Here is a 25,471-nt window from a genome sequence, read left to right as displayed (position 1 = left end):
CAACGGCAGCCCACAGCAGGCGTACGGGCAGATACATCTGGGATTTCGGAGTGTCAAAAACGAAGATCAGCTCTCTATCTTCTAGCTTACAGCAGGTTTTTTTTGTGCTGATGGGCAACCAAGATAATGAGCAAACATTCTAAAGGGTTTCTGATGGAAATGATCATTAATCCTGGTCTCCTGATGCGCAGTCAGGAGGACCAGCCGTGCGTGTAGCGCTGCTTCTGAACGTCTCCCCTCCCCTGTTTCTGCAGTGTTACTGTTTTCCCTTTCGCTCGTCGTTTCTTGTGCCAGTGCTGCCCACCGCGAGAGTAAGACAAGACTTCCATTCCACACCACACTCACACTCCTCTTTCTTGTGTGCCACCATCCCTCTGCTTGATATCCATCTTGTCCTGATCCGCGTACTGTGTGGTTTGCGTCCTCTCAATCCTTCACCATTCATTCACGCCCACTCTCATGTGCAGCCCTGTTTGGCTCCTTGCGTTATCCAGCTCAGGCAGAAGAGCGAGGGAATTTTTTTTGCACTCAGTTTATTTTTCGGAAATAGAAAATACAATTAAATTCTCTTTTTTAAAATTAATACTTTCTAAGATTTTGTTGTTGTTGTTTTTTTGGACTGGTGTAATGTAATTTATTATTTTACGCATCAACACGCAGTCAGGAAAGGATAAAGCTGAAAGCGCCTCGTGGTTTTTGAATAATTTACTTAGCTTTGCGGAGGGTGTCGCGGTGGTGGAAGAATGGGAATTTAATGAGGGGAACTATTCCGGCTGTGTTAAGTTTGCTGAGGTAGGGTACTTGTGAAAGAAAAAAGAGAGAGAAAGAAAACAAGCACCGGGGAAAGCTACGCGTCATTTCCAAGACACCAGCAACAAGCCAACACCATTACACCAGCCTGCCGTGTGAATGGCACACGGGGTGTCTTCCTCTGTTGAACTGGTGCAGGGTAGCCACGCTGTGACCGGGATCCAACTGAGATTCTGGGCTTTCCGTGAGTATCAGTGGGGCAGCTGTGCGCACCAAATGGACCGGTCTGTTTGTCCCTCATGCTCAGCGTACTGATCATTTAATAGGATCTATTTTTTTTTCCCTTTTAATTCTACATCTGTAATATCACTTACCTAGCCGTCTCAGAATCTGTTTCTAACTTAGCGTTTTGAATTGTCTCGAATCTGCAACAGCGGTGTTTTGTGTTAAGGTGCTGCTACTGGCTCACATTTATGGCTTTTATTTTCTTTCTTTTTTTAAGCTTCTCAAAATTCTCCGATGCGGAACACTCATTACTCTCATGATGGTTTTAAAAACTGACTTTATGGTATGCTCGTTTAAGATAAGCTGTATTTCCACAGAGCAGCATGAAAGATAAGTTCATCTCCTGAGGCTAGAACTTCCACTCTGGGTTGACTCACTGACAGCTGCATCCAGGTGAGTAATACAGTTTCTCACAATGTTTAAAATAGGAACTATAACTATAAGCTAAACAAAAGAAAGAAAGAAGGAAAGAAAAGAAACTAAGCAAGCCCCTGCATGAGAATTTTGCTTGCCCCCCCATTATACTAGACTCTTAGACTAACAGCTGCATGTAAATCCAGTAACACTTGTCTTAGTACTTAGACTGATGAGTGTGCTTTGAGCTCAAAACAACATCTCGAGAAACTCCGGTTTCTTTTCATTTTCTTCCACTTTTCTGTTCTGTTTTCCTTTTGTTTATGATTTCTAATGACTTTTCCTTCCCTAAATAGCAGAGATGACATTTATGAGGCATCTCAATACAAACTGAGTGTGCCACCATTTGAAAAGCGCACACGCTTACACACAAAACAAGTGCAGGCATCAAAGTGTGAGTCATTATGTGTTTACTTGCCAACCCTGGACCTTTGCTTAGCAAACAAGAACATGTTTGAGGATTAATTTAATTTGGGTCTGCTTTTTTTTAAAGGCTTGGATAATTATGGAATTATTGAAGGTTAGTAACTCTGTTAGATGGAAAGTGGCATCATGCTGGGTTTGCCAGTAGTTGGTAAAGTCTTCATGTTGCACTCGGGCTTTTAATCGCAAACATGTTAGAAATCAGCAGATCAGAGAACTGTAGTTTTGCACTGGCAGGATACTTGCACACTTTGAATAGATGTAATGTGACGAAGGTGAGGAGATTTCAGAGTGTGTGCTTGTGTTGACTAAAAAATGAAAACATCTGTATTCTTCAGGGGAAATGAATAATATGCTTCAGTATCTCATTTACTTGTTGCTACCTGGCGACTTTAGTGAGGAAAACATTATCACTAAATACTGCACAGAACAGAACGAGACATTTTTTTCTCTATAGTTTTCCTGCATTTCCACCAGTCGGAGAGCTTGCTTTTGCCATAGAAACATCACCCACTCAAAATTTGTGCAGGATTGTGTGCCAGATGAAAGCAACGTATTAATTAAATCTGCTTTCGAAAGTGAAGGAATCAGTGATGATATCAATATGTGATTTCACATAACAGTAATGAGGGATATTTCATTCAGTCCGAAAAAAAAAAGACTGTTTCATTGTCACTGATTGGAGCTGCCTGTTGCAGGAGTCGCTGTCCATGGTGCTGATCTCACTCGCTCAATCTGATCAGCAGACAGGTGTCGGGCTGTTGCTGTTGTTGTTGCACAAATACAATCTGTTAGTCACTTATTTATGAGCTAACAGCAGAAAGAAAGGAAAAAAACTGACGGCTTAATTCCTGCATCTGTGCTGCACCACTTCACCCTGAAACGTAGCCTTGATGGAAACCGTGCTCTCCTGTTATGCAGGTCAGATTGGAGAATGCTGCCTTTCACTGCCGCATGTCAATGAGAGCATGTGCCAAACATGCAGCTTTGCCTGACTGCTCCTGCTGTAGGTGTGCAACCTATTTCTGAGACAAGGATGGGCTTTTAATTTTCATTAGAAAACACCAGACACATTACTAGACATCTTTCCCTCTCCTCTTTTTTCACAGATGTTAATCCTTTGAAGAGTTTAGCACTGTACTCCCTGAAATGTCTATTCAGGCCATTAAGATACTGCTGGGGGGGATTGGCACTGGGGAATTGTTTTTAGTTGTCCCCTGATGCCGTTTCCATTGCTTATGTAAAATTTTTAACTACATTAAACTAAGCTAAACGGCAGATTGGCTGATCTCAGTGGTAGCCCGCATCTGCGGATTTCTCAGCTGATACCCATCTAAGCGTCAATCTCATTAATTTCATATAACACATGGTATTAAAGCTGCTTAAGCCAGCCCACAAGTTGCTGTGCATATGCATGCTGCTTTGCAACCCCACTCCACCCTGTCATGCTCTGTCTGACCTAATCAGAGAAACTATGTTGGCAAATATAAATTACTGCATGTGGAATGGATTCTTTTAGGTAAGGTGGTGATGATTGAATTGCACTCAGGCATCCAGCTTTATATTTAATACTAGACCTGAGAGGTGTGTTGGACTCTCTAGACACTAGAGCTGTTCCTCCTTTAAATCATCCTATAATATATGTACCAGTAGGGCTACCTAAGAACAACTGCTCCTTTCTTGTTATTCTCGTTGCCAGTGGATATTATTTTTGGACTCCCATCTAACTCGACAGTACGGGGTGGACTGAGTCAGTTTTTCCCTCGATACTACAGGTGCAAAGGGTAACATTTTCACTGCGGTTTAGCACAGAATGACCACATTATATGTGTGGGAGTCGTACAGGGTAGTTCAATACCAGTGACTCAACGATTAGTAGGTGCCAATATTTCTGGCTCTCTAAACTCGGACCAACGAAACTGATGGATCCCACATCATTTGCATACAAAAGAGCACTTTTGTGGTGCCATATTGGGGTTATTTTGAGAATATAACTGAATAATGAACATCTGACATGTGGCTTTCTCATCCACCAGGCAAATTTCTTTTTTTTTTTCCCTGTCTTTCAGAGGTTCATGCGAACCTTCACATGTCACGTGCACTGATCTCTAGCATTAGAAGACTCAAAGCATCACCACACCATCATGTTTCTACACAAGCGTATCTTGAACTGCACTCCACCTGCCACCCCATGCATGTTCATCTCTCTTCTGCTGGTTCTCCTCCCGGGAGTCACCCGTTTCTCCTACGGCAGCAGGGATGATGACATCGGCAGCAGCCCAGGCAACTGCTCCAGTGATGACAACTGCTCCGAGGGCGTGGTGCTGCCCATGTGGAATCCCCAGAACCCCGCAGTGGGTGACAAGGTGGCACGTGCCATTGTTTACTTTGCCGCTCTCATATACATGTTCCTGGGCATGTCCATCATCGCCGACCGGTTCATGTCTTCTATCGAGGTCATCACCTCTCAAGAAAAGGAGATCACCATCAAGAAGCCTAATGGCGAGACAACAACAACCACTGTGCGCATCTGGAATGAAACGGTCTCCAACCTGACCCTGATGGCCCTGGGCTCCTCGGCACCAGAGATCCTGCTGTCTGTCATCGAAGTGGTCGGCCATAACTTTGAAGCGGGAGCTCTGGGTCCCAGCACCATCGTGGGCAGCGCTGCTTTCAACATGTTCATCATCATCGCTATCTGTGTCTATGTGGTGCCGGAAAATGAAACCCGCAAGATAAAACACCTGCGGGTGTTTTTTGTCACCGCAGCCTGGAGCATATTCGCCTACATCTGGCTGTATCTCATCCTGTCAGTGTTTTCCCCCGGAGAAGTGCAAGTCTGGGAAGCAGTCCTGACCTTCCTCTTCTTCCCCCTGTGCGTTCTGCAAGCCTGGATCGCAGACCGCCGCCTGCTCTTCTACAAGTACGTCCACAAGCGCTACCGAGCCGACAAGACCCGCGGCATTATCATCGAGTCAGAGGGAGATGCCATGTTCACTAAGATGGACTTGGAGATGGATGGACAGGGTGTGAACTCTCACACTCACCCCAAAGAGGCTCTGGATGGGATGCTGGAGGGCGTGGAGGAAGGTGGTGGGATGAGCGCGGAACAAGATCAAGAAGAAGAGGCCCGCAGGGAGATGGCTCGTACTCTAAAAGAGCTAAAACAGAGGCACCCGGATAAGGACATGGAGCAGCTCATCGAGATGGCCAACTATCAAGTGCTGGTCCAGCAGCAGAAGAGCAGGGCCTTTTATCGCATTCAAGCTACGCGCATGATGATCGGAGCGGGGAACATCCTGAAAAAGCATGCAGCTGACCAGGCCAGGAAGGTGGTGAGCTGTCATGAGGCCAGCGGGCAAGAGGAAGATCCTAACACTATCTACCTGCAGTTTGAAGACTCTCATTATCAGTGCTTTGAGAACTGCGGCTCACTAAAGCTGACCGTGAGTCGGCACGGAGGAGAAAGTGGCTGCACTGTTAAGGTGAGGGGGGAAGGCACAGATATTGCAAATGCTCAAGGTCAATTTTAAATCACCTTTAACTGCCTGAGGCATAAAGTATTAATATTAATATTTTTATTACAACTCCAGCCACTACATATTTGATGTAGTTTTTTTTTCCCTGCACAGGTGGAATACCGGACGGAGGACGGGACTGCCAATGCAGGTTCAGACTACGAGTTTGCTGAGGGCACTTTGGTCTTCAAGCCTGGCGAGACAACCAAAGAGTTCACTGTTGGCGTGATCGACGATGACATTTTTGAAGAGGACGAGCACTTCTACGTACGCCTCAGCAACCCGCGCATCGTGCACAGAGCCGAGGTCTCAGTCCTGGAGCCGAGCTCCATCACCTCCAGCAACAGCATGGTGGGCCTTCCCTCCCATATCCCTCCGAAGGCGGCACTGGGCAATCCTCACATCGCCACCGTCACCATCTACGACGACGACCACGCTGGCATCTTTACGTTTGAGAGCAACTCCACAAGGGTCAGCGAGAGCGTTGGCAACATGCAGGTGAAGGTTCACAGGACATCCGGAGCACGGGGAAAAGTGGCTGTGCCCTACCACACTGTCGAGGGGACCGCCAAAGCAGGGGAGGACTACGAAGAGGTGTCCGGCAAGCTGGAGTTTCAGAACGATGAGACCATGTGAGTGCCAGTTCCTCTTGTTCATCACTTGATTAAACATCACCGCCCACACATTGGTACATTAAACTGTCCTGCTAGATTACTGTAAGTTATCTATTCTGGTAACGAATGAAAGGCCTATTTTTATGACTCACGGATACGTTTGCTCGGCGAAGTTTAGATCATTTCGCAGGGACGATGTGGGAGGATAAGAGGATATAATTGTGCGGCAGATAATGAAAGATCGTGGAGATTTAAAAGAACAAGAAAAAGGAGGAGAAGAGGAAGACGAAACCCAGAAACAGTTTCCTGTGAATGAATTAAATGCAGCCTGTTGGGATTTCTGTGGAAGTTCTGTTGAAGCTCATTGTAATGCACAACACTAAAGACTTCCCTGTGGAAAACAAAGGAAGCCCACACGAGCAACAGAGTACAAGAGGGGGGAAAAAATCAGACAGGTGACTTGCACGGCAGCTACAAAAACAGGTGCATGCACTGGAACCCGTGTGGTTATTTTAGTTAAAGCATTCGTGGATGCGCCTGCAGAGAGGAGGAGAGAAAAAGATGAGGGAGGCAGAGTGCAGAGAGCGAGGGAGTGAGAGAGCGCTGAAAGAGTGATGTTTTTCCAGCTTTTCTTTCTTTCTTTTTTTCACTTGAACGCTGTTTGAAAGGGCTGGCTGAATGATGAGTACACTTGTAGTGTTTGCTTTATGACGAGATGAGCAAAAGACCTGGCAGTTACGCAGAACGGTTATGTTTTTTTTTTAATTTCTTACTTTAAAAAAAGAAAGAAAATGCCCTCAACCGTACCGAGCTCATTACAAAATGATTTACTGCACGGCAAAGGACGAAACAAAGGAATCAAATGTGTCAGATGCATCCGTCTGCGCGAGGCTCTTGCGTAGGTGTATTGTGTAGGTTGGCCGAGTGGGAGGAAAGGCAGGTGAATACATGGTGTCAAAGAAAACGCAGATCTCCCTATTTGTCTTTCTTCTTTTTTTTGCCTCGTGGCGCAGGTGAAATTTAAATATGCTGCTCTGTTTTTAGCAGTTTATCTATGCTTTTTCTCCTTTTTATGCCTTAGTCTATGTGTATAATTAAGGCCGTATTAGAGTGCTGAATCTGCTTTAAACCCACATCAAGCAACATGTCGCTCCAAAGGGGAACTAAAAAGAGCTCCTTGAGCATCCAAAGCAATTAAAGAGAGTGAAGAGGGGTTAAAGGGGTCCCAAAAGTTCCCCTCATAGCACAGTCAGCTACAGAGGCTGCAGTTAATGAGTCAATAGTGTATAACAATGTGAAATGAGAGGCAGGCAGCTGGCATCTGCATTCAAATGGAGACTGAGCAGTAGATATAGTCCTCATCTACTGAGCTAAGACTGTGCTTATCAGACTGTAGAAAGCTTACAGTGAAAGTACACTTCATAATATCTGGAGTCATGCTTCCCTTAACAGTCGATGTGCAGCAGTGGAGAGGACTGGGGGTGTGACTGTGGAGAGTGGGATCCAGTGGGGCAGGACAGTTTGTTATCAGAAAACAGATGAAAAGAAAACCCAGACACAGCAGAAAAAAAATGCCAAAGCAGTGTTCAGCTACTCCTGTCCTCCTCGGAATAGCAAGCGAGGACTTAAAGGGGAATGCGGGAGTACTTTGATCATAGGTTTGACTCAGATCTTGAATCGAAATTGCCAGGTCGAGCAGCTGACTTATCTTTTAAGCTGAATCTAAATGAGTTTTCTAATATTGCTGCTGGAAATGCGCTCATCTCTGCGTGCCACCCGAAGGTGTTAATGTTTGACTCTGATGCCGAGCCAAAAGTTCACCACTTTTGGAGAGCTTAAGTCGAAGACTGCCAGGCCAGATTGTGCTCCTCTTTACGCAGCGTGTGAATTCTTTACGCCAGTCAGGCCCGTTAAAAGATGTAGGTGAAATGGCATCATCTTGAAGCGTTGCCGTCGTTGTACGCGTCTATTTGTTTCTCCGAGCCTATAAACTCACACCCTCTCTGTGTTAAATGCACGTCTGCGCTCATTACTGCTCAGCAGGCTGCCAAAGTTCATCGTTCAAAACCGAGCTGGCTTTTCATACCCGAGTGTTTCCCCGCGTGTTCGCGACAAAGAGATGACACTCGGCGACGGTCCTCTGGGCACCTCTGTGTTTGTTACAGGGTCTCAAGCTTTGTGTGTCTTTGTGCTCGCGTACATCTGTCTTCCCCCGTCAATATTTGAGCATGCAGAGGAGCAAGAGAGGAAGCCAAGTTTTTAAGCTTTTGATGCGGAGCCAGGAGGAGCGGTTTAAAATCTAGGCATGCATATAAATAATAATTTACCATTAAAATTCTGCTCTGCAGTAAATAAATTATGATGTACAGACACAAACCTGAGCTAAAATAAACAAGCTGACATCAAGCGCCATTTTACATTCTGTGTTTATGGATTAGAGGAAGATCTGCAATAGACCCTTTGATGCTCGTATGTAGCATAATCTCATATCTGTTCTCGTTAGTGCCTCAAATATGCGCCTCTATGCACTAGTTGAGTCTGAAGTGGATAATGGGGGCAGTTACATAAGCTAAGATAAAACAGATAGAAGGGGATCACTTGGAAAAAAAAATCAATACACTGATATTCTTTATCTCTCACGCCTGAGGTATTCGAGCTCGATGACATAGAGAACTTCCTGAAAGACACACAGATTCAGGGCTTGGTAACATTAACACAAAACATTTGCAGACCCATGTTTACATATTATAGCTGTTTAATGTAACTTGGAGGTAGTGTCAAAAATATGTGGAAAAACCAGCAATGTGGGCTACTCTTGTTTATGTTTGGGCTGTTAGCCTTTAGCTTAGCAACTGCTGCAAAGAAGACAGAAGCTATAACTAAATAACTTTTTTTTATGGCATTTTTCCCTTATTGATAAGAAAGTGTAGACAGCATACAGGAGAACAGGAATTGCTTTGGGCGGACTCAGACCCCTGGCATAACCTCTGGCATGCAGCTTCTTTATAAATCCTCATTAAAAAGAATGAAAACATCCAACTGCAGTTATTGCTTATCCTGTCCCTTCAAATCAACTTTTCAAGTAGCCACAGAGCTAATCACATATTAGCCTTCCTGCTTCCATGTCACAAAGGACGGCACTGTTTGTCAATCAGTGCAACACCATAATTCACTGTGAAATTTCTTGACTTTTAATGGATAATAGACATTTGTGATCCCCAGAGGATGAAACATCTCAATGTGTTTTGTACTGGGGTCAAATATTGTACAGACAAACAGTCATGGTTCTCAGAAGATGGATCCTAATGTCTTTGATGGCCTAACGTTTTCTCTTGTGCTGACATGAGGTTAACATTTGTAGCTCTGAGCGTAAAATCTCTGCAATTAGTGCTATGAAATTAGGTCCACCAGTTACTGCTCACCTCTAGAGGAACAGTAATCAAGTGATAGCATCCCTCTGGTCAAAATCCTTCCCAAAGCCAACCGTGCTTTACATTTATTGCAAATTAGCAAGTGAACATACTAAATTGAGATAGTGAACATGTTACACAGTACACCTGAGGAGAATCAGCGTGTTGTCCTGCTGACATTAACATTTACCACTGAGCTTAAATTCAGGGGAGCAGCTAACACGGCTGCAGGGTAGAAATGAATTTGAAATTCTCCTCGTCCCACTTGTCTCTCCCTGTGCTTATTAGTTCAGACCATTCTCCATTATGTTGCCACACATTTTTGCAAGTACAAGTTATCAGTGGTGGAATAATTTGTTATTATCAATGTCAAAACGGGTTTCTTTCTGTAGAAATTTTCTCTACATAATAACCCAACAACACAGTGGAGACACAGTAATGTAATGTAATGCAGCTGCTTTCTGTTTATAATGAGCTACACTGCAGCCTCTCTGGAGCTGGCTGAGATTCAATATCTTGCTCAAGGACACTTCAGCACTGTAGGCAGATGCTGACATGCCACTTTGATTCATGGCTCTTTAAATGAACGGAGGTGCTAGGTCCAGCTGTGGATTTTGACACACTGTCATGCATTCACTCGGTCTCCCTGCCAGCTTAATTTTTGTCAGGGTCTCGGGAGGGCAGAAGCTTTCTTTTTTTTTCTTTTGCAGCTGGCAGAGGGTAGAAATTAGAGACACTCTCTCTGGCTACAGAGTGAACACAGTCATACCTGTGGGCAGTTTGGAGTCTCCGGGCCTCATGCCTTACTGTATATGCCTCTGGATTGTGGGAGGAAAATGGAGCTTCCTTAAGGAACCGACAAAAAATGTGGAGGAGAGGGAACCTCCAAATAAAAACAGAACTACTTTAAGAGTCACAGACGATATGTATGATGTTTTCTTTCTGTAGGTGACAATTATGACCAACCTCCTTTTTCTCATTTCTCTGGTTAAGTCAAACTAATCCTGATAATTAATTTACAAACAAGGCATACTTTTTTTAGCATTCAACATACTCTCAGTAAATGTAAGACAACTGCAAAAAGAGCCAGGCAGATGGAGAACAGATAACGGTTGTTGCAGATGGAGCAGAGATCAATCTTTAGAATGCACGCAATATTGTCTGTGTGACAGATGCAATTGGAGGTTTATACCACTGCGGCTACTCAGAAACTTTCCCAGGAATGGAGCCAACCGGGCAGCAGAGATGGCTGATGGCTCCGCAGTGTAATGTGATATGGAGCAAGCCAAGGATTTACAGTGTTGATAAAATCCAATTGTGTCTGTAATAATCAGAGTTTACATTGACCTGCAGCGACAGAGCTCATAAAGCAGGACTGTGTGCTGTTTAGAAAATGTATTTTTAAACTGAACATTTTAAACCCAAGCGCACAAAGGAAATTTTAAAGGACCACAAATTTTAAAAGGTAACTTTACATTTTGAGAAATGTGCTAAAATAAAAAAGAACAACTATGATTTTGCAGGGAGTCCTATTCGTTGTAAATAACTGGCTCAGCATGAATATTGTACAGTTGTGGTCAAAGGTTTACATACTTGCCATGACAAAAATGAGGACTATGATTAAAAGCCCAGACAAACATCAGACAGAATTATGTGAGAATTAGGCCAGAAGCTTGTTAATGGTTACCAAAAAAATCTTGTTGATGTGCAACTTGCTAAGGGACATTTAACCAAATGTTGACGGGGGATATGATGCTTTTGACACTGTGTGGTTTAAAAAATATCTAATACTAATATAAATTCAAACTTGTGGACCCAATTCTTTTTTCTTTTGTTTTTTCAAACTCATTATAGATGTGTGCTGTACAATCATTTCACTATGAACAAAGAACAACCCAAAAGTATAATGAAGTTCATATAAAATGATGAGTATCTGTAACTTTATGCTGAAATCCACAAACTTACATTTTTACATCATCTAAACTGACGTGTGAGAGCTGTGTTGTTAGTCAATTTTAGAGCTGTAGACTGGGCTCAGCTAGGCTAGCTGTTTCCCTCCATCCAGACTACATGCTAAGCTAAGTCGACTGCTTGCTATTCTACTTTAATAATTTGAGTGCAGACATTAAACTGTCATCAATTTTCTCATTTCATTTTCAGCAAGAACACAAAATTGCGTATTTTTTTAAATGTGAGACTATTCCTTTAACGTGTTTAGCTAGTTCGTGGATGTCTGACTTAGTTTACTTTAGCTAACTTTTTAGCTAAATCGGCTAAATCGTGATTATTTTTACCTACAGTGAAGATGAAGGCAGAACTTCATTGATTTCATATTTTGATTAGTTTACATGCTTTCATTGGTAGTCATTTACATGCTGGAAACATTTAAAATTAAAAATGCATCACTTCATCATCTGAACTGCTTTTCCAACTATAGTAGGGGTGGTAATGAGATACAAAACCACTCACACTCTCAGCTATAGACAGTTTAGAACCAGTCAGTCTAACAAGCGTGTCTTTTGATTGAGGGAGAAAACCATCACCAGGACAAAAACTCAGTAGGCACAGGGGAAAAAACGCAAATTCTACACAGAAATGTGGCAGCATACATTCTTGCTGCAGGTCAGAGTCGCTGACGACAGAACCACTGTGCGCATGAAAATTAAAAATGTGAAATATGTTCTTAAGGTTTGGGCTTTCAGGGCCTTTGAAAAAAAATCTGCAACTTTCAAACTCTGGTGGTACCATTTTCTTTGAAGAATTGAAGCATAAATTCAGCTTGAATAAATTTTATTTTGTGTGTGAGATTCCCCCCCCATCCCCATCCCCATCACATACAGAGACACACAAATACCTGACAAATTGCTGGTTAAGAATGACAAGAGTGACATCCTGTTCATCAGAAGCTTCACATTATAAGCATGCTGCATAGAAAAAAAGATCTGGAAAGTGAAATCTCAGCAGAGAAAAAGAAATCACCTCAAAGGAATATACTCATGCCTCTCTCCTCCTGCCAAGTTAAATTACTATAATAAAAATCTACCAGACATATACACTACATGCACAGAGATCAGCAGAACATTGTTTCACTGTGAAGAAAGTTGTGTGGAGGTCAGACTGGCATGTGGGAAAATTATTTCAAATTAATTCAGTTAAATTCTGTGAAATCCAAAGCTATTTCTGGTGTTGAACAGGCACTGATTGTTTGTTTTTATGGTATGGCAGGCTGCTGCACGGTGACCGTGAATTGCAACATCATCGCTTTCAAATAACTTAAGGACTTGCCATTCCTGTGTTTGTAGCTTTTATATCAGAACATTCTCCTCATCTCTGCCTCCAGTGGCTTTTGAGATTGCTGTGTGTTAGGCCTCAGTTACACCAACCTAACACAGACTGTGAAGCAGCACTTTGCCACCAGTCTCTCCTAGCGACAGCAAACAACCTACCACACGCACCAACCAGCCAGGGGAATACACATTTTTCTCTGGTGACCAGTGGTTGCCAGATGGTTGCAGACTAGTGTGCAGGACTGGAGTGTAGCAATAATTAAATCATCCGTTCTTCCATTCGTAACTGTCTTTTCTTTAGCAAGCACTGCTTGTCTTTAGCCACTCTGTTTTGCTTGGTTTATTTGTGCTACTAATGCTTTTGAAATACTAACAAAGGTATTACTGATTCAAGTAAAATATGTTTTTTCAAAAAGAGGGATGGAATTACTTTACGTGAAGGACCAACTCACCGAAACTAAGAAAGCAGGAGAACTAATCTCACCACAGCTGTTTTTTAGTCTGTTTTGAAAAGTCACTTTTGATTTTCTCGCGTTTTGCATTATCACCCACCTCTTTTTGTCTGAAATCAGTGCAAATGAGCTTCAAACTGTGGCAGCAGTTTAGAGTTAGACTGCCAGCTAATCAGCCCGATGCATTAAATGAACCCGGGCCCCTGCTGCTTCTCGACAGCCTTTAATTTCTCGTTTGGATTTTAGTGGAAAATGTAAATGTTCGTCTGTATATTCTGCTTATCTAGGTGCGCTACGGCAAGACAAACAGTGTCTGCCTAAAATGTGATGTAATGTCAAAATGGCTGCTACATTAGCACAATCCACAGCAGCAGAGCCTTCACATTTTATTTCAAGGCCCCGGCACGGCGATTCAAAGCAAACATACCATGCACACAAACTCTTTTGTTCCTGTTGCGAGGTCTCCAGGCTGCGCTTCACGTTGCTCCCACTGGCATGACTTAGCCTGACATTAGACAGCCAGTGACGTATCGTTGCTGTTTAAAATAAACTTCTTCTTCCTCAGCAAGCAAAAGCTCTTCATGCGTGTTGTCAAACCCTGAGTGTATATGTGTAGACAGAAATAGACAGCCACCCACATATCATTAGGGAGATGGAGGGAGAGGGAGAGAGAGAGACTGGCTGTGACAGTGTGGGCGAACGAAGAGGGCTGAAGAAAATATGTCGGTCACAGTTTGACAAAGCAGCCTCACGTTTTTGAGCTCTCGGATTTAAGAGCACAAACTATATATATATATATGTCTTATCATGAGTCCCTGTGTAGATAGGTGACGCTTAATTTCCACAGAGACAAAGGTAATAATTCAATTCCTCATGACTTCTAACTTGCGTGTGTGGGAGGGGTGTGGGCTATTTCGCTTTAGTTGTGCTCTAATGGAATTAATGGTGCAGAAGGAGTCCGCCCTCTTGTGGGGTGTTAGGAAAATTTATATTTTAGTCTTTTTTTTCTTCGTAGTGTTCGGCAGCGCATGATATTTGTCAATTTGGGGGAAATGTTGAGCTTCCACCTTCTTATCTAACAGATCTGTTTCATGATTCACTGTGTAGGCAGTCTACCTCTTAGCTACTCTGGTTTTATTTGAATGTGTACGAAAGCATAGTCTCAGCATTGGAAGCTGCTCTTACCTGCCTGGGATCTATTTTGAGAGTGTTTAGATAACAGAGGGTTACTGCAGGTTGACTCATACGGGCAGCTACTTTTATTTCCCCTAAACAAAGCTGATCCGCATCTCCTTGTTCCCCTGACCCCTCGACCTTTAGGAAATTGCTGAATGTGAAGATCATTGATGATGAGGAGTACGAGAAAAACAAGACATTCACAATTGTGTTGGAGGAGCCCATACTGCTGGAGGTGGGACAGAGACACGGTGAGTGGATGACATCACTGTGTGCTACATGTGCAGAGTGATATGTCACTCTATTTGGTGGCTTGAGATAAATGTGTACACTCTCTATTATATTTAATTTAAATGCTTGGATTAATGCAGATTAAACCTTACAGCACAACTAATCTCAAACTTCCTCATCAGGCCTTATTCATGAAGACTGAAAGTCTAATTGATGTACTTGCTCAGGGTTAGAGTAAAAATATCATTATATTTCATCAATGTTATTTTTGAGAGCTTTTACAGTTAATCATTCAATTCAATTCTATTTATATAGTGCAACAACAGCTGCTTCAACGAGCTTTATATTGTAAGGTAAAGACCCTGTAATAATACAGAAAAAAACCCCAACAATCAGATGACCCCTATAAGCAAGCACTTGGCGACAGTAGGAAGAAAAAACTCACTTTTAACAGGAAGGAGAAAAGACACACTGTGGAAGAGAGCTGTAATTACTGTGCAATAGCTGCTTTTGCAATTGCATGTTAAATTAAACTAACTAACATCAAAAAAGTACTTGTAATACAACTGTGCTCATATCAATACTCACTCAGACTCTTTGCTAAATGTGATCATATTTTAATGATTGATGATTTGCAACCTAAAAGTACTGTGGATATATTAAAAATGTGACGTGTAGTCAGAAAATGTTTGGGAAAGTCCTGTTTATGAGACCTATTTATATTAATAACATACAATTCTGCTTATTATTTATTAAACATAATGACAATAAACACATACAAGAAACGATAAGCCAGTAATGAATGCAGAAAAAATATATCCCTGAAGTAAATTACTAAGTAGAGAATTCAAAACATAAATAACAGAATACATATTCACATAATCCACTATTATAAATAAAACCACTGACATAAATAAACCTAAATCCTCTTTTCCAAGTACTTTTTATGCTCTTGATTAAATTTTGAGTATCAACATGCAGGCTGCCGTGTTTTATTTATTTCAATACGTGTCTCCCCAACATCTCTCGTGTTGGGTTTACCAATTATGATTGGCTGATCTGTCACTCAGAGTCGCTGTAACGGACCGTAGCACACACAGAGGACTGACTTTCATTATCATCCAAGCACCATGTAGGAATTTCTTGTGCTGCTCTGCCCTAGGTGACACTAATGACAACAAGACAGCAGTGGGTCCGGAGGACGTGTCAAAGATGGGCTGCCCATGTCTGGGAGAGCACACCAGGCTGGAGGTGGTCATTGAGGAGTCTTATGAATTCAAGGTAACACAAAATCAGCAGCTTTGTAACTCAGAGCACCTGATGCCTGCTTATTTTGAAATTTCTTGCCAGCTGACATGGACTGACTTTGCAACATTAACCTGGAAAAATGCAGCAATTTCACTGATGTCACAGTATTTTGGGTTAATATATATTTTACTTTTGATGTGTGATAAATTATGCAACTCATGAATCTTCCAGTAGATGTGTTCACGCATCATTCAGCTTGAATAGTCAGAGTTAAAGAATTTATATCATTTGCCATAATGCAGAATTTATAGCAGTACTCCATCTGTTTTGTATTGATAAGTTGGGTGTTTTCCAAGAGACAATAAATGGTAAGTGAACCGGTACTTAAATAGCACCTTTCTACTCGGTTCAAGCACTCAGAGCACTTTTTATTGAAAGTTTCATTCACCCAGTTCCACACATATTCATACAACACTTTCATCTAAGCACTTTATCTAACGTCCACAGACGCACTCAACACATGCCGTTGGCTGTGCTGAGGGCAACTCAGTTATCTCAGTATCTTGCTGAAGGATACTTTGACATTTGGACTGGATGAGCAGTGGATTGATCTCAACTCAGGAAAAAGTACAAATTTTTAAAAAAGAAAGAAACTTCAGTTACCTTAACACAACATGATATTAGGCCCACGTGGCAACCTCAGAAGCTGGACAAAGAAGCCAGCCAAAAAAGTAGTGAAAAAATGCTGCTAATTCTGAAAACAAGCTCATTTCCAGAGACTCTCTTTAGAACAGAATTAAACAAATTTACAGCCTGGTAAGAAAAGGCACCGGGATCGCTACTGCTAATTTTGGTATTCATGAAAAATGTGCTGAGGATGACTATTTATTTAATTCACTTTAAGTTATATCCAGACTTTAAGTTATGTTTTATTAGAGGCATGGTGTCTTTCTGTGACGGGTAGGTGCTGACGCATAAGAAAAGTCACTGAACTCTGCCTGTGAGCTAAATTTGTGGTGCCAGTGCCATTTGGAGCTGAAAATCTGATTGATGAGAGAGTGGTGTGCTAACGTACTAGCTAACGCTAGCAACCTTGGTTAGCAAGTAGCATCCATAGATTATATGGCAGCAACAAAATGACCTGCTGATTATTTTTCCTGCTAATAAAATACTAATACGTCACTCACCAAATCTGGAGTTCTTGGATGAGCTGTAATAAACAACAGGCCATATTCTTTATCACATAGTTGTACACAAACATCAATATCGGCACAACTGTCAATCAACAAATGTTTGTGCTCCGCTGTAAGCCCTGCAGGTAGAATAATGCTCTTTTTACCTTGGAGGTCGAAGCTAGGCGTGGCTAGCTGAATGCATTTCAGTAGCAGTCAAAAAAGCAGGTGCTTCCTAACACAGAGAGAAGATTCATCCATCAGTAGACTCTGTTCATGAATAGAGCCTAATCAGTGCTTATCTAGTGAGTCATAAATGCACAACAGTAGTGGTATAGATTACTTGTTCCATCATTTACTACTATTTAGTAAGTAAGTACTGCCTATTTACAAGATGCCATGTTGGTGTTTTGAAACCACAAGTGGTGAGGAAGGGGCATATCTGACTGCGCCTCCACATGCTCATTAGCTAACAGCTATGAGCTGTATGCAAGTATGCAAAAGGCTAATCCCTTTTTTCAGTCCTGGAAAAGAAGTCTGTGTTAGCATTTTGTTTTTGTTTTTTTCATTACGGGAAATAATATTATGGTTCTAGGAACCTGTGGCTGTGCAATACACCTGTACAGCTAATAAATGTGTCACGCTATCATGCTAACAAAGCTAGCTAGCATCGGGTCTCCACTTTATGGTCACCTCTGGCAAATATAATTAAGTAAATAAAGAATGTGACCTGTCCACTCAACTTAAGGCTTTAAAACAATAATCCAAAAAAACAATGACTGATATGTAGTGATGGCATTTTATTTTTGTGATCATGAAATAAATAACCCTCTGTTTGATGTGTAGTCTCCAGTCACAATCTGAGCTAACCCTTATCAGATAACTATGACATCATCGCCATTATACTTGTGCTGGAGCTACACAGATACCACAGATTCATACTGCAATCCTCTGCACAAGTAAACTGATCCTTCAGCTTAAAATGGGTGGTGCAGCGCTCTGAGACAATTTAGGAACATTTAAGCTGTAACATGATACCGCAGTGATATTAACAGCTGCAGTTTCATGAGTTGGCTTGTGTTTCTTCACTGCTTTAAAGCAGCTTTATGCTCGCACACTCCCTTTCTCCTGGGGGCTACTGGGATTTTGTGCTCGCATCTGTTTTGGTGACTCACCATTGCTTCACACTGGGAGGACAGAAGCTGGTAATTGTATCTTGATTCACCACATCAGTGTCCCCAGTGTCATACAGCACTAAGATTGTACTGAGTATGTTATTCAGTGTGTGTTAATGCACCTTTCTTCTGCTTTCCTTGCAGAGCACAGTGGACAAGCTGATCAAGAAAACGAACCTGGCTCTTGTTGTAGGGAGCAGCAGCTGGAGAGAGCAGTTTGTTAGTGCCGTCACTGTCAGCGCAGGTAAGTCGCTGCGTCCTGAAATGTCTCATCTGTTCATCCCTCTGAAGGCAGTCCTGAAGAAGATTGAGCCTGCAGGCTGGATCCGGTCCACCAGCTGCCTGTTGTGCAGCGCTCACTTAGATATGTTTTTAAAATAAAATTCAAAATGCTCCGTTTAAGATTGCATAAAGAAAAAAACATCCCCAGTTTAACGGAAAGGGTTGAAAGAGCTTACAAAAACAAATGCTATTTTAATTCATTTTTGATCATTCTGAGCTTATTTGCTGCATCCATTTAAATCCAGACAGTTTATTAAAAATGCATGATGAGGCTCATCATAAAAACTAAAAGGGCCGGCTCTTCCTCAACAATTAATGGCTCTGAAGAATTAATGACGATGTTTGTGGTGTGGTGAATCTTTTTTGGGGGGGTCTTTCCAAAGCTGTCTGTGAACCTTTTAGATCTGCACTAGTGCACAAATCATTGGGCTAAAAGCTCACTTAGACTCCTGTGATGTGTCATTTGGTTAACATGCTCTTTTCTTTATTTTCTCTCTCTTGCTGGATGGAGAAACTCATTTGCATTTGCAATGTGCATATTTAAGATAGAAAGTACACTTCCAGCATGTCTCTGATTTGAAAAGGATTGCTCAAAGATGCTGAAGGTTTTACTGATCTAAAATATGAAGATGAATATCATGACAAATTGGCACTAAATTTCTGAAAAGTCAGGATTTTTTAGTGCTCATTCACTTCCACAGTTTGGGTCTGAGCTGTATTATGATAAATATGATGATATTATAAATTATAATGTAATCTCCTGCCCTCAGCGATGGCTGTCGCTGGAATGGTAGCTCTACTAATTGTTGTGCTTTGGTCGCACGATGACACATTTGTTTTTAAATTGTGACACTAACTACGAGCCCCGCCGCATGTGTGTAGTGCACTGAATTGTGACAACTGCAATGACTGCTGTATTGAAGCCACTGTATTCCTGTCCTCCTGTGGTGTATTTGTTACACGTCTTTCTTATCTAAGCACAACTGGTCTAAATCCCATTTGGCTTTAACAAGGATTTCTTGGCTGTAGATAACAGGAGCAGTATAGAGCAGTCACAGAATGGCTATGATAACAACAGGAATGGCCACATACCACAAAAGCAGCCATTGTCCAAACAATATCCACATTCACAGTTTCATCCAACAGCAGTGCATATTAAATCTTCTCTCCATTTTACAGTATCTGTAGAACATTTCCCAAAACTGCCAGTGTCTGAACAAACACAGTAACTGGAACTAAAATTATATCGATTTCACGGTGGCTTTACGGTGCTCTGTAAAGCCAAACAGTGGTCTACATGAAGGTTGTGTTTCGCAGGCTTTCATGCATCTTTTCTGTCTTTGCTAGGTGACGACGATGAGGAGGAGAGCGGGGAGGAACGCTTGCCGTCCTGCTTTGATTACATTATGCACTTCCTGACAGTTTTCTGGAAGGTCCTCTTTGCTTTCGTCCCACCGACTGAATACTGGAACGGCTGGGCCTGCTTCTTTGTCTCTATTTCCCTCATTGGCGTTCTGACAGCTGTGACCGGGGACCTGGCCTCACATTTCGGCTGCACAGTCGGTCTCAAAGACTCGGTCACCGCAGTGGTGTTTGTGGCCCTCGGCACTTCTGTTCCAGGTGGGCATCTGTGCTTGTCGTTCAGTCCTACCAGCGGCCTTGTCCTGTGTCTCCTCTGGGCTTTTCCCCTGTGGCAGAAGCAGCTGCTTGTGTAACCTTATCCTCCACCTGTGCTGTCAGAGGGATTCTCTCCAAAGCTCATGCCTTGGATATTAACAAGTTGTAAACAGAGAAAAAAAAACCTTGTTTCACTTGTTAGTTTCGCCCTAATTATAGTCCCATTTTGCTATTTCCTAAACACTAACGCTGAACACAAAAAATGACTATGAAAATTAGTTTTTGGTTTAATAAACAAGGGTTGCCAACTCTCACGCTTTGAGACTCCATCTTATCCTCTCATGCTTCCCTAAAACCTCCCGTGCCAAATAAGAGAAAGCCATGAAGCTCCCCTTTTTGAAAAAGTCACCAGTAATGAATGTAAACTAGGTCTTAATATAAGAGTCAAATTCTCGTGTTTTCAGTTGTTCAATAATCCCTGAACTTGACTTCAGTAATTAGCCAGCTTAAAAATAATTATTCTTGACAGTCAGAAAACAACATTGTGTTTTTTTACACTGCAGACAAGTGATCTGTCACATACAGAGTCACAGTTTATTAGCTACACATATATTATTTGATACATAACGGCATTTCTCTCGAGTCTTGAACTCCTTGACAGCTGGGGGCCCATTTTTATTTTACTGTGAGTAAAAGTCAGATCTGTTTACGAGCCAAACAATGTTTCATCAATGAGAGAAAGTTTTCTATTTTGCAGTTTCACAGTAGGCTATTGGCTGTATTCCCATAACCACATATAGGATGTGGTCCTTCTAATCATTAATGCAGGGCCACAAGACTACAACAGCCTAATAACAATTTAAGTACACATAGAGTACCATGGGTGGCTATAGTTTTATGAGAACAATATTACACAAAAACAGTGTTATTTTCAGCTTTCATCTTCAGCTTTTCAGCTTTAAATAACTGAGTTTCACAAAAATCTGGGTTGATTCTGTTCATCTGGACGCAGCATTTTCAGTGGGAGAAATGTTTCGTCACTCATCCAAGTGACTTCAGTCTCAGCTGACTGCAGCTTTCCCCAGCTTTATAAACAGTACATCGCACAATGACTGAAATTAGCCCACTGGACAAGGGGCTGTGAGGTCGCTAATCATTAATATGCAAATTGTCATGACCATTGATCAACAAACAGTGTTGGGAAGGTTACTTTTAAAATATATTCCACTACAGATTACAGGATACATGGCCCAAAATGTAGTTTGTAATGTATTCCGTTAAGTTATTCAATGTGAGTAACGTATTCTGAATACTTTGGATTACCTAATATATTGTCTTGCTTTTTACAACTACATGAATGTACTATTGCTGTGTGATTTATTACTGAAGGCTCTACTCGCCACCGAGCTAACATTGTTAGCTAGCATTAGCTGAGGTTAGACTTGATGGATAGCATTAACAACCTGCTAGCTGCAAATAATCATGTGCAGTTCTGAAAGCAATACCAACTAGATTTTAAAATCTTAATATAAAATGAGTGACAGTAGGGTGGACATTAGGTAAGGCTGCAGTTTTTGCAGTGATCTCGTATAGAAAACTATTTCTGTATCAGTAATATGTTTTCTTTCTGTCTGCTTTCAGAACTGCACGTGATTATTTGCAGCTAACAGGTTGTAATGCAGCCTTCATTATTAGTAATAAATCACACGGCAATAGTACAGTGGCACATAGCCCAGGTAGCTACCACATCTAAAACAAGGTAGCTGCAGTAGGCTACGTTTCTTAAGGTTGGAGGTGGAGTCGTTTGACGCTGAGAGCAGCTTGGTTGCTGGCAAACAGAGTTTGCATTACTCGGTCAGATGTGAAGTGGTGTCGGAATTTCCAAGTAAGAAATGAATTCTTGCCCGTGCACTGCTGGCTCTGTTGTGCGGCCTTTCGGTCCATTGTGTAACTGACGCCCCACCAACATTAACAGGACGCTTAGATACAGCCTCTTATTGAGTGTGCTGTTTGGGTTTTTGGCAATGTGTGGAATTATGAATATTAAAGCAAAATTAGACCATTGATCAAAGACCACTGATATATGGCCATGAGTACGATTCACAGAGAGTTGGGGAATGTCTGCAATCACGGCATTTTAAGATGGTGAAAGATGCACCCTTAGCCCCCCCTCTTCAATTCAGAGATGGTCTTTCCTTTTTTCACGTAAATGGCCTCCTTGACTCCACGCTCAAACTAGCGTTCCTCCCTGTCCAGGATATGTACATCCTCATCATTAAAAGAGTGTCCACTGGCCTCTAGGTGTAAATAGACTGCGGAGTCCTGGCCTGACGAGGTTGTGCCATCCACTTCGCCAGAGGTTGTTTGCCATGTATAAATCATGGCAATCCTCCAGGCACTTAACAGAGTACACTACACTACTCTGCTTGTGTCAGGGGACCCGATCCTTGAGTTGGACCAGTTTTTGGCACAACATGTTTAAAAGCCAAGGAGACGTGGTGTTTAGAAAAAATGTGTTTCAACCCTTTGGGATTTACTTACCTGGATGATTGAGCATGCATCAAGACAATAACTGTTTACGACAATTTTGAAACACAACTAACATCACTTTAAATGTAAGTGTTGTTTTTAATACTTGAATGAAAACCCTTTTTAGTCAACGACTGGAAACATGGACATCACCAAATCCTGTGTTTCTTCCTTTGCATTACTCTGGCAGGCCTTTACTCCAGCCATCTCCAGCTGCTGCTTGTTTTTGAGTCTCTCTTTTTGAGGGAGTTTGTATCAGTATTGATTCAAATGACTATCTTAATACAATGTTAATTTTATTATCTATTTATATTTATATATTGATATTTATATCTGAGTATGATTTTTGTTTTCTGTGACAACCCTTTTTTCCAGGAAAGCCTAATCAGACTTTCATGTTTTTAAGTGTAATCAGAGGTTTGCACCTTGTTATTCTTGTCTTTGCATTTCCATTCCAAAAAGCATGTCTTCATTGTAGATTCATAAAATAATCCAGTTTTATACCTCCTATTGAGTGTTCTTGACGGAATCGATGAAACCAACCAAGAAATAACTTCTGCAATCATACACTTTAGTCTTCTGTAGTTATTTGGGATGTGTGGTATTGCTGAGCTGAACAGTCCATTTATTCGTTGTAACCATGATCTAGGTTGTTGATTTGGCCACTCTTACAGCTTAGGCTGTGTTCCTAAGTTTTTCCTTTGAACTTTCAGCCTAATCATGGCCTCGTTGCATTTGCACGGACACTTTGGACTTACATGCTAAGAGTTCCAGTCACAACTACTAAATCAACTCCAGATCTTTATTGGCTTAATTTGTCATGGAATAATAGGTAAATATGCCTCATCTGGCCCTGAAATTACTTGTAAGTCAACTGTCCAATTATTTTTGAGCCTCTGAAATTGGGAAACTATATACAGTATAATAATGGCGGTACTTCCTGAATTAAGGCTTGAATTTCATTAAATACATGTAGTGCTTATTGTACAGTCCCTGGTGTTTGTGGCACCTGTACTCTGTCTGTGCACATTACTGATTACTTATATATATTTGCCTATTTCTCTCTCTTTTACAGACACTTTTGCAAGTAAGGTGGCTGCCATCCAGGATCAATATGCTGACGCCTCTATTGGAAATGTGACGGGCAGCAATGCGGTCAACGTGTTCTTAGGCATCGGAGTGGCGTGGACCATTGCATCAGTTTACTGGCAAACCAAAGGCAAGGTGTTCAAAGTGAACCCGGGGTCCCTGGCCTTCTCTGTCACCCTCTTCACCATCATGGCGCTGGTGTGCGTGCTGGTGCTGCTCTACCGCCGACGTCCCGCCGTGTCTGGAGGAGAGCTCGGTGGCCCACGGACAGCCAAGCTTCTCACCTTCTTCCTCTTCCTCTCTCTCTGGTTCATCTACATCCTGTTGGCCTCCTTGGAGGCGTACTGCCACGTGCCTGGCTTCTGAGACAGAGGGAAAGGCACAGACACAAGTCCTTTCCTTGTTTTTACAATTTACTGAACGTGTTTTCTCTCCGTTTTTGTCTATTTTCACAAAGGTTTATAACTATTTGTATCATTAGTTATTATTAATACGGCACAGTATCTGACTGACTCTGATTCTTTGGACTTTGGTACTTTGCTCCCACCTATGCTGTGAAGGATACCTTTAGCCACTGAAAATGAAGCTCTCTTGACTTTATTCCTTTTTTGAAATATTATATCACATGACACATTTATCTAATCATTTCTATCACCATAAATTATATTCTGTCACTTGATCCATACAGACAGCTTTTGGCATTGGATCCTTTCTCTCTCTGTGGACAAATTATTTGAATTTTTAGATGTTAAGAAAGCACAAGATTGAAGAAAACGTCTAGAAGAATTCTCCTTTTTGGCCTTTGTTATATAGCGGAAACTTAAAGATGGTGCATGGGACGGCATTAGATAGTACTTGGCATTTACATTAAGTGGAAGACAGAAGTGACCAGTAAAACATATTTGTGTGATGATATTTATTACTTAGTCTGTACAATGATTCATTGTATATCATGTAAAAGATGAACATTGTGCGTGAGAGTGTTGTGAAAGGTGTGCTTAGTTTTGCACGTTATCAGATAACAACAGTTTCTTGGTAATATATTTTAAAGTACTGTATGTAATATTTTGACATGGGTGTTGATGTGTTGATGTGTTTGTGTACATGTGAATCACAGCTGTATCATACTCTATTCACTGCCTGGTGCACTGTCATGTTTGACATAGCCAAGGGTTTTTTTTGGAAAAATAGCCTTTTTTTTTAAGTCAACCTGGAGCAGAGTGCCTGCTTTTAATTGTACAAATACTTTAAGCACATTTATGATTTTTGTGTATGCGTGTGTGTAGGTGGTGAGTGTGTGCTCTTTTGCACTCCAGCACAAATTGTCAAAAAGCATGGCACTGTCTCCATTTTGGGGTGGTTTGTTGGTAACAGAAGAGAAACAGAATTTGAATATGGATATTAAAAGGACTGCAGTTTTCTTATCTGTCATGCTGACACTGTGAACATTATTCAACAATATCTCTTTTAGGAAAAGCACAGCAGAGAGCAAACGGGCTCTTTTAAATGAGAGTGGAGTACACTTTGTCACATCACAATCACCAAACAAGTCCGTCATTTGACATGGAAAATGTGCTAAAAGAGAAGACATGTACAGTGTGTCCCGAGAGTGTCTCCTTGTGTTGCTCAGCAGTTGATACTGAAATCTGTTTTTTATTTAACCTAGAATCTGTAGAGCCATATTTATTGTAACAGTATAATAGTAGAGGTATTTATATGATCGATTTTAGTTTTATTGATATGCACGTTTAATGTATAAAAAAAGTGGAAATAAATGTTGCTCATTTATTATGCCGTTA

General features: G+C 41.6%; 1 protein-coding gene across 3 annotated transcripts; it reads left to right on the top strand.

Annotated features, from left to right (window-relative positions):
- On the top strand, window positions 1–25,471 carry slc8a4a (solute carrier family 8 member 4a). 3 transcript variants are annotated; one of them, XM_006799451.3, is made up of 9 exons: window positions 1–311; window positions 1,353–1,428; window positions 3,942–5,357; window positions 5,505–6,022; window positions 14,474–14,580; window positions 15,723–15,841; window positions 18,300–18,399; window positions 19,785–20,057; window positions 23,659–25,471. In XM_006799451.3, exons 3-9 carry the CDS (start codon window positions 4,017–4,019, stop codon window positions 24,036–24,038), a joined length of 2,838 nt encoding a protein of 945 aa, XP_006799514.1. In that variant the 5' UTR covers window positions 1–311; window positions 1,353–1,428; window positions 3,942–4,016; the 3' UTR covers window positions 24,039–25,471. The 3 variants fall into 3 exon arrangements, with proteins under 3 accessions (XP_006799514.1, XP_035767367.1, XP_006799513.1); XM_035911474.2 differs by lacking the exon at window positions 1–311 and adding an exon at window positions 323–994 and having other exon boundaries at window positions 1,358–1,428; XM_006799450.3 differs by lacking the exon at window positions 1–311 and adding an exon at window positions 323–994.

This window comes from Neolamprologus brichardi, chromosome 10, assembly GCF_056152115.1.
Source record: "Neolamprologus brichardi isolate AB-2024 chromosome 10, ASM5615211v1, whole genome shotgun sequence".
NCBI lineage: Eukaryota > Metazoa > Chordata > Actinopteri > Cichliformes > Cichlidae > Neolamprologus > Neolamprologus brichardi.
This window is presented reverse-complemented; position numbering and strand designations above follow the sequence as displayed.

What these genes read in the sequence shown, in the direction of transcription:
- slc8a4a (XM_006799451.3), top strand. Translation starts at nt 4,017, where the DNA reads ATGTTTCTACACAAGCGTATCTTGAACTGCACTCCACCTGCCACCCCA. An exon ending in AAAGTGGCTGCACTGTTAAG is followed by an intron (nt 5,358 to 5,504) that starts GTGAGGGGGGAA and finishes TTCCCTGCACAG; the next exon opens with GTGGAATACCGGACGGAGGA. An exon ending in TGCCGTCACTGTCAGCGCAG is followed by an intron (nt 18,400 to 19,784) that starts GTAAGTCGCTGC and finishes TGTCTTTGCTAG; the next exon opens with GTGACGACGATGAGGAGGAG.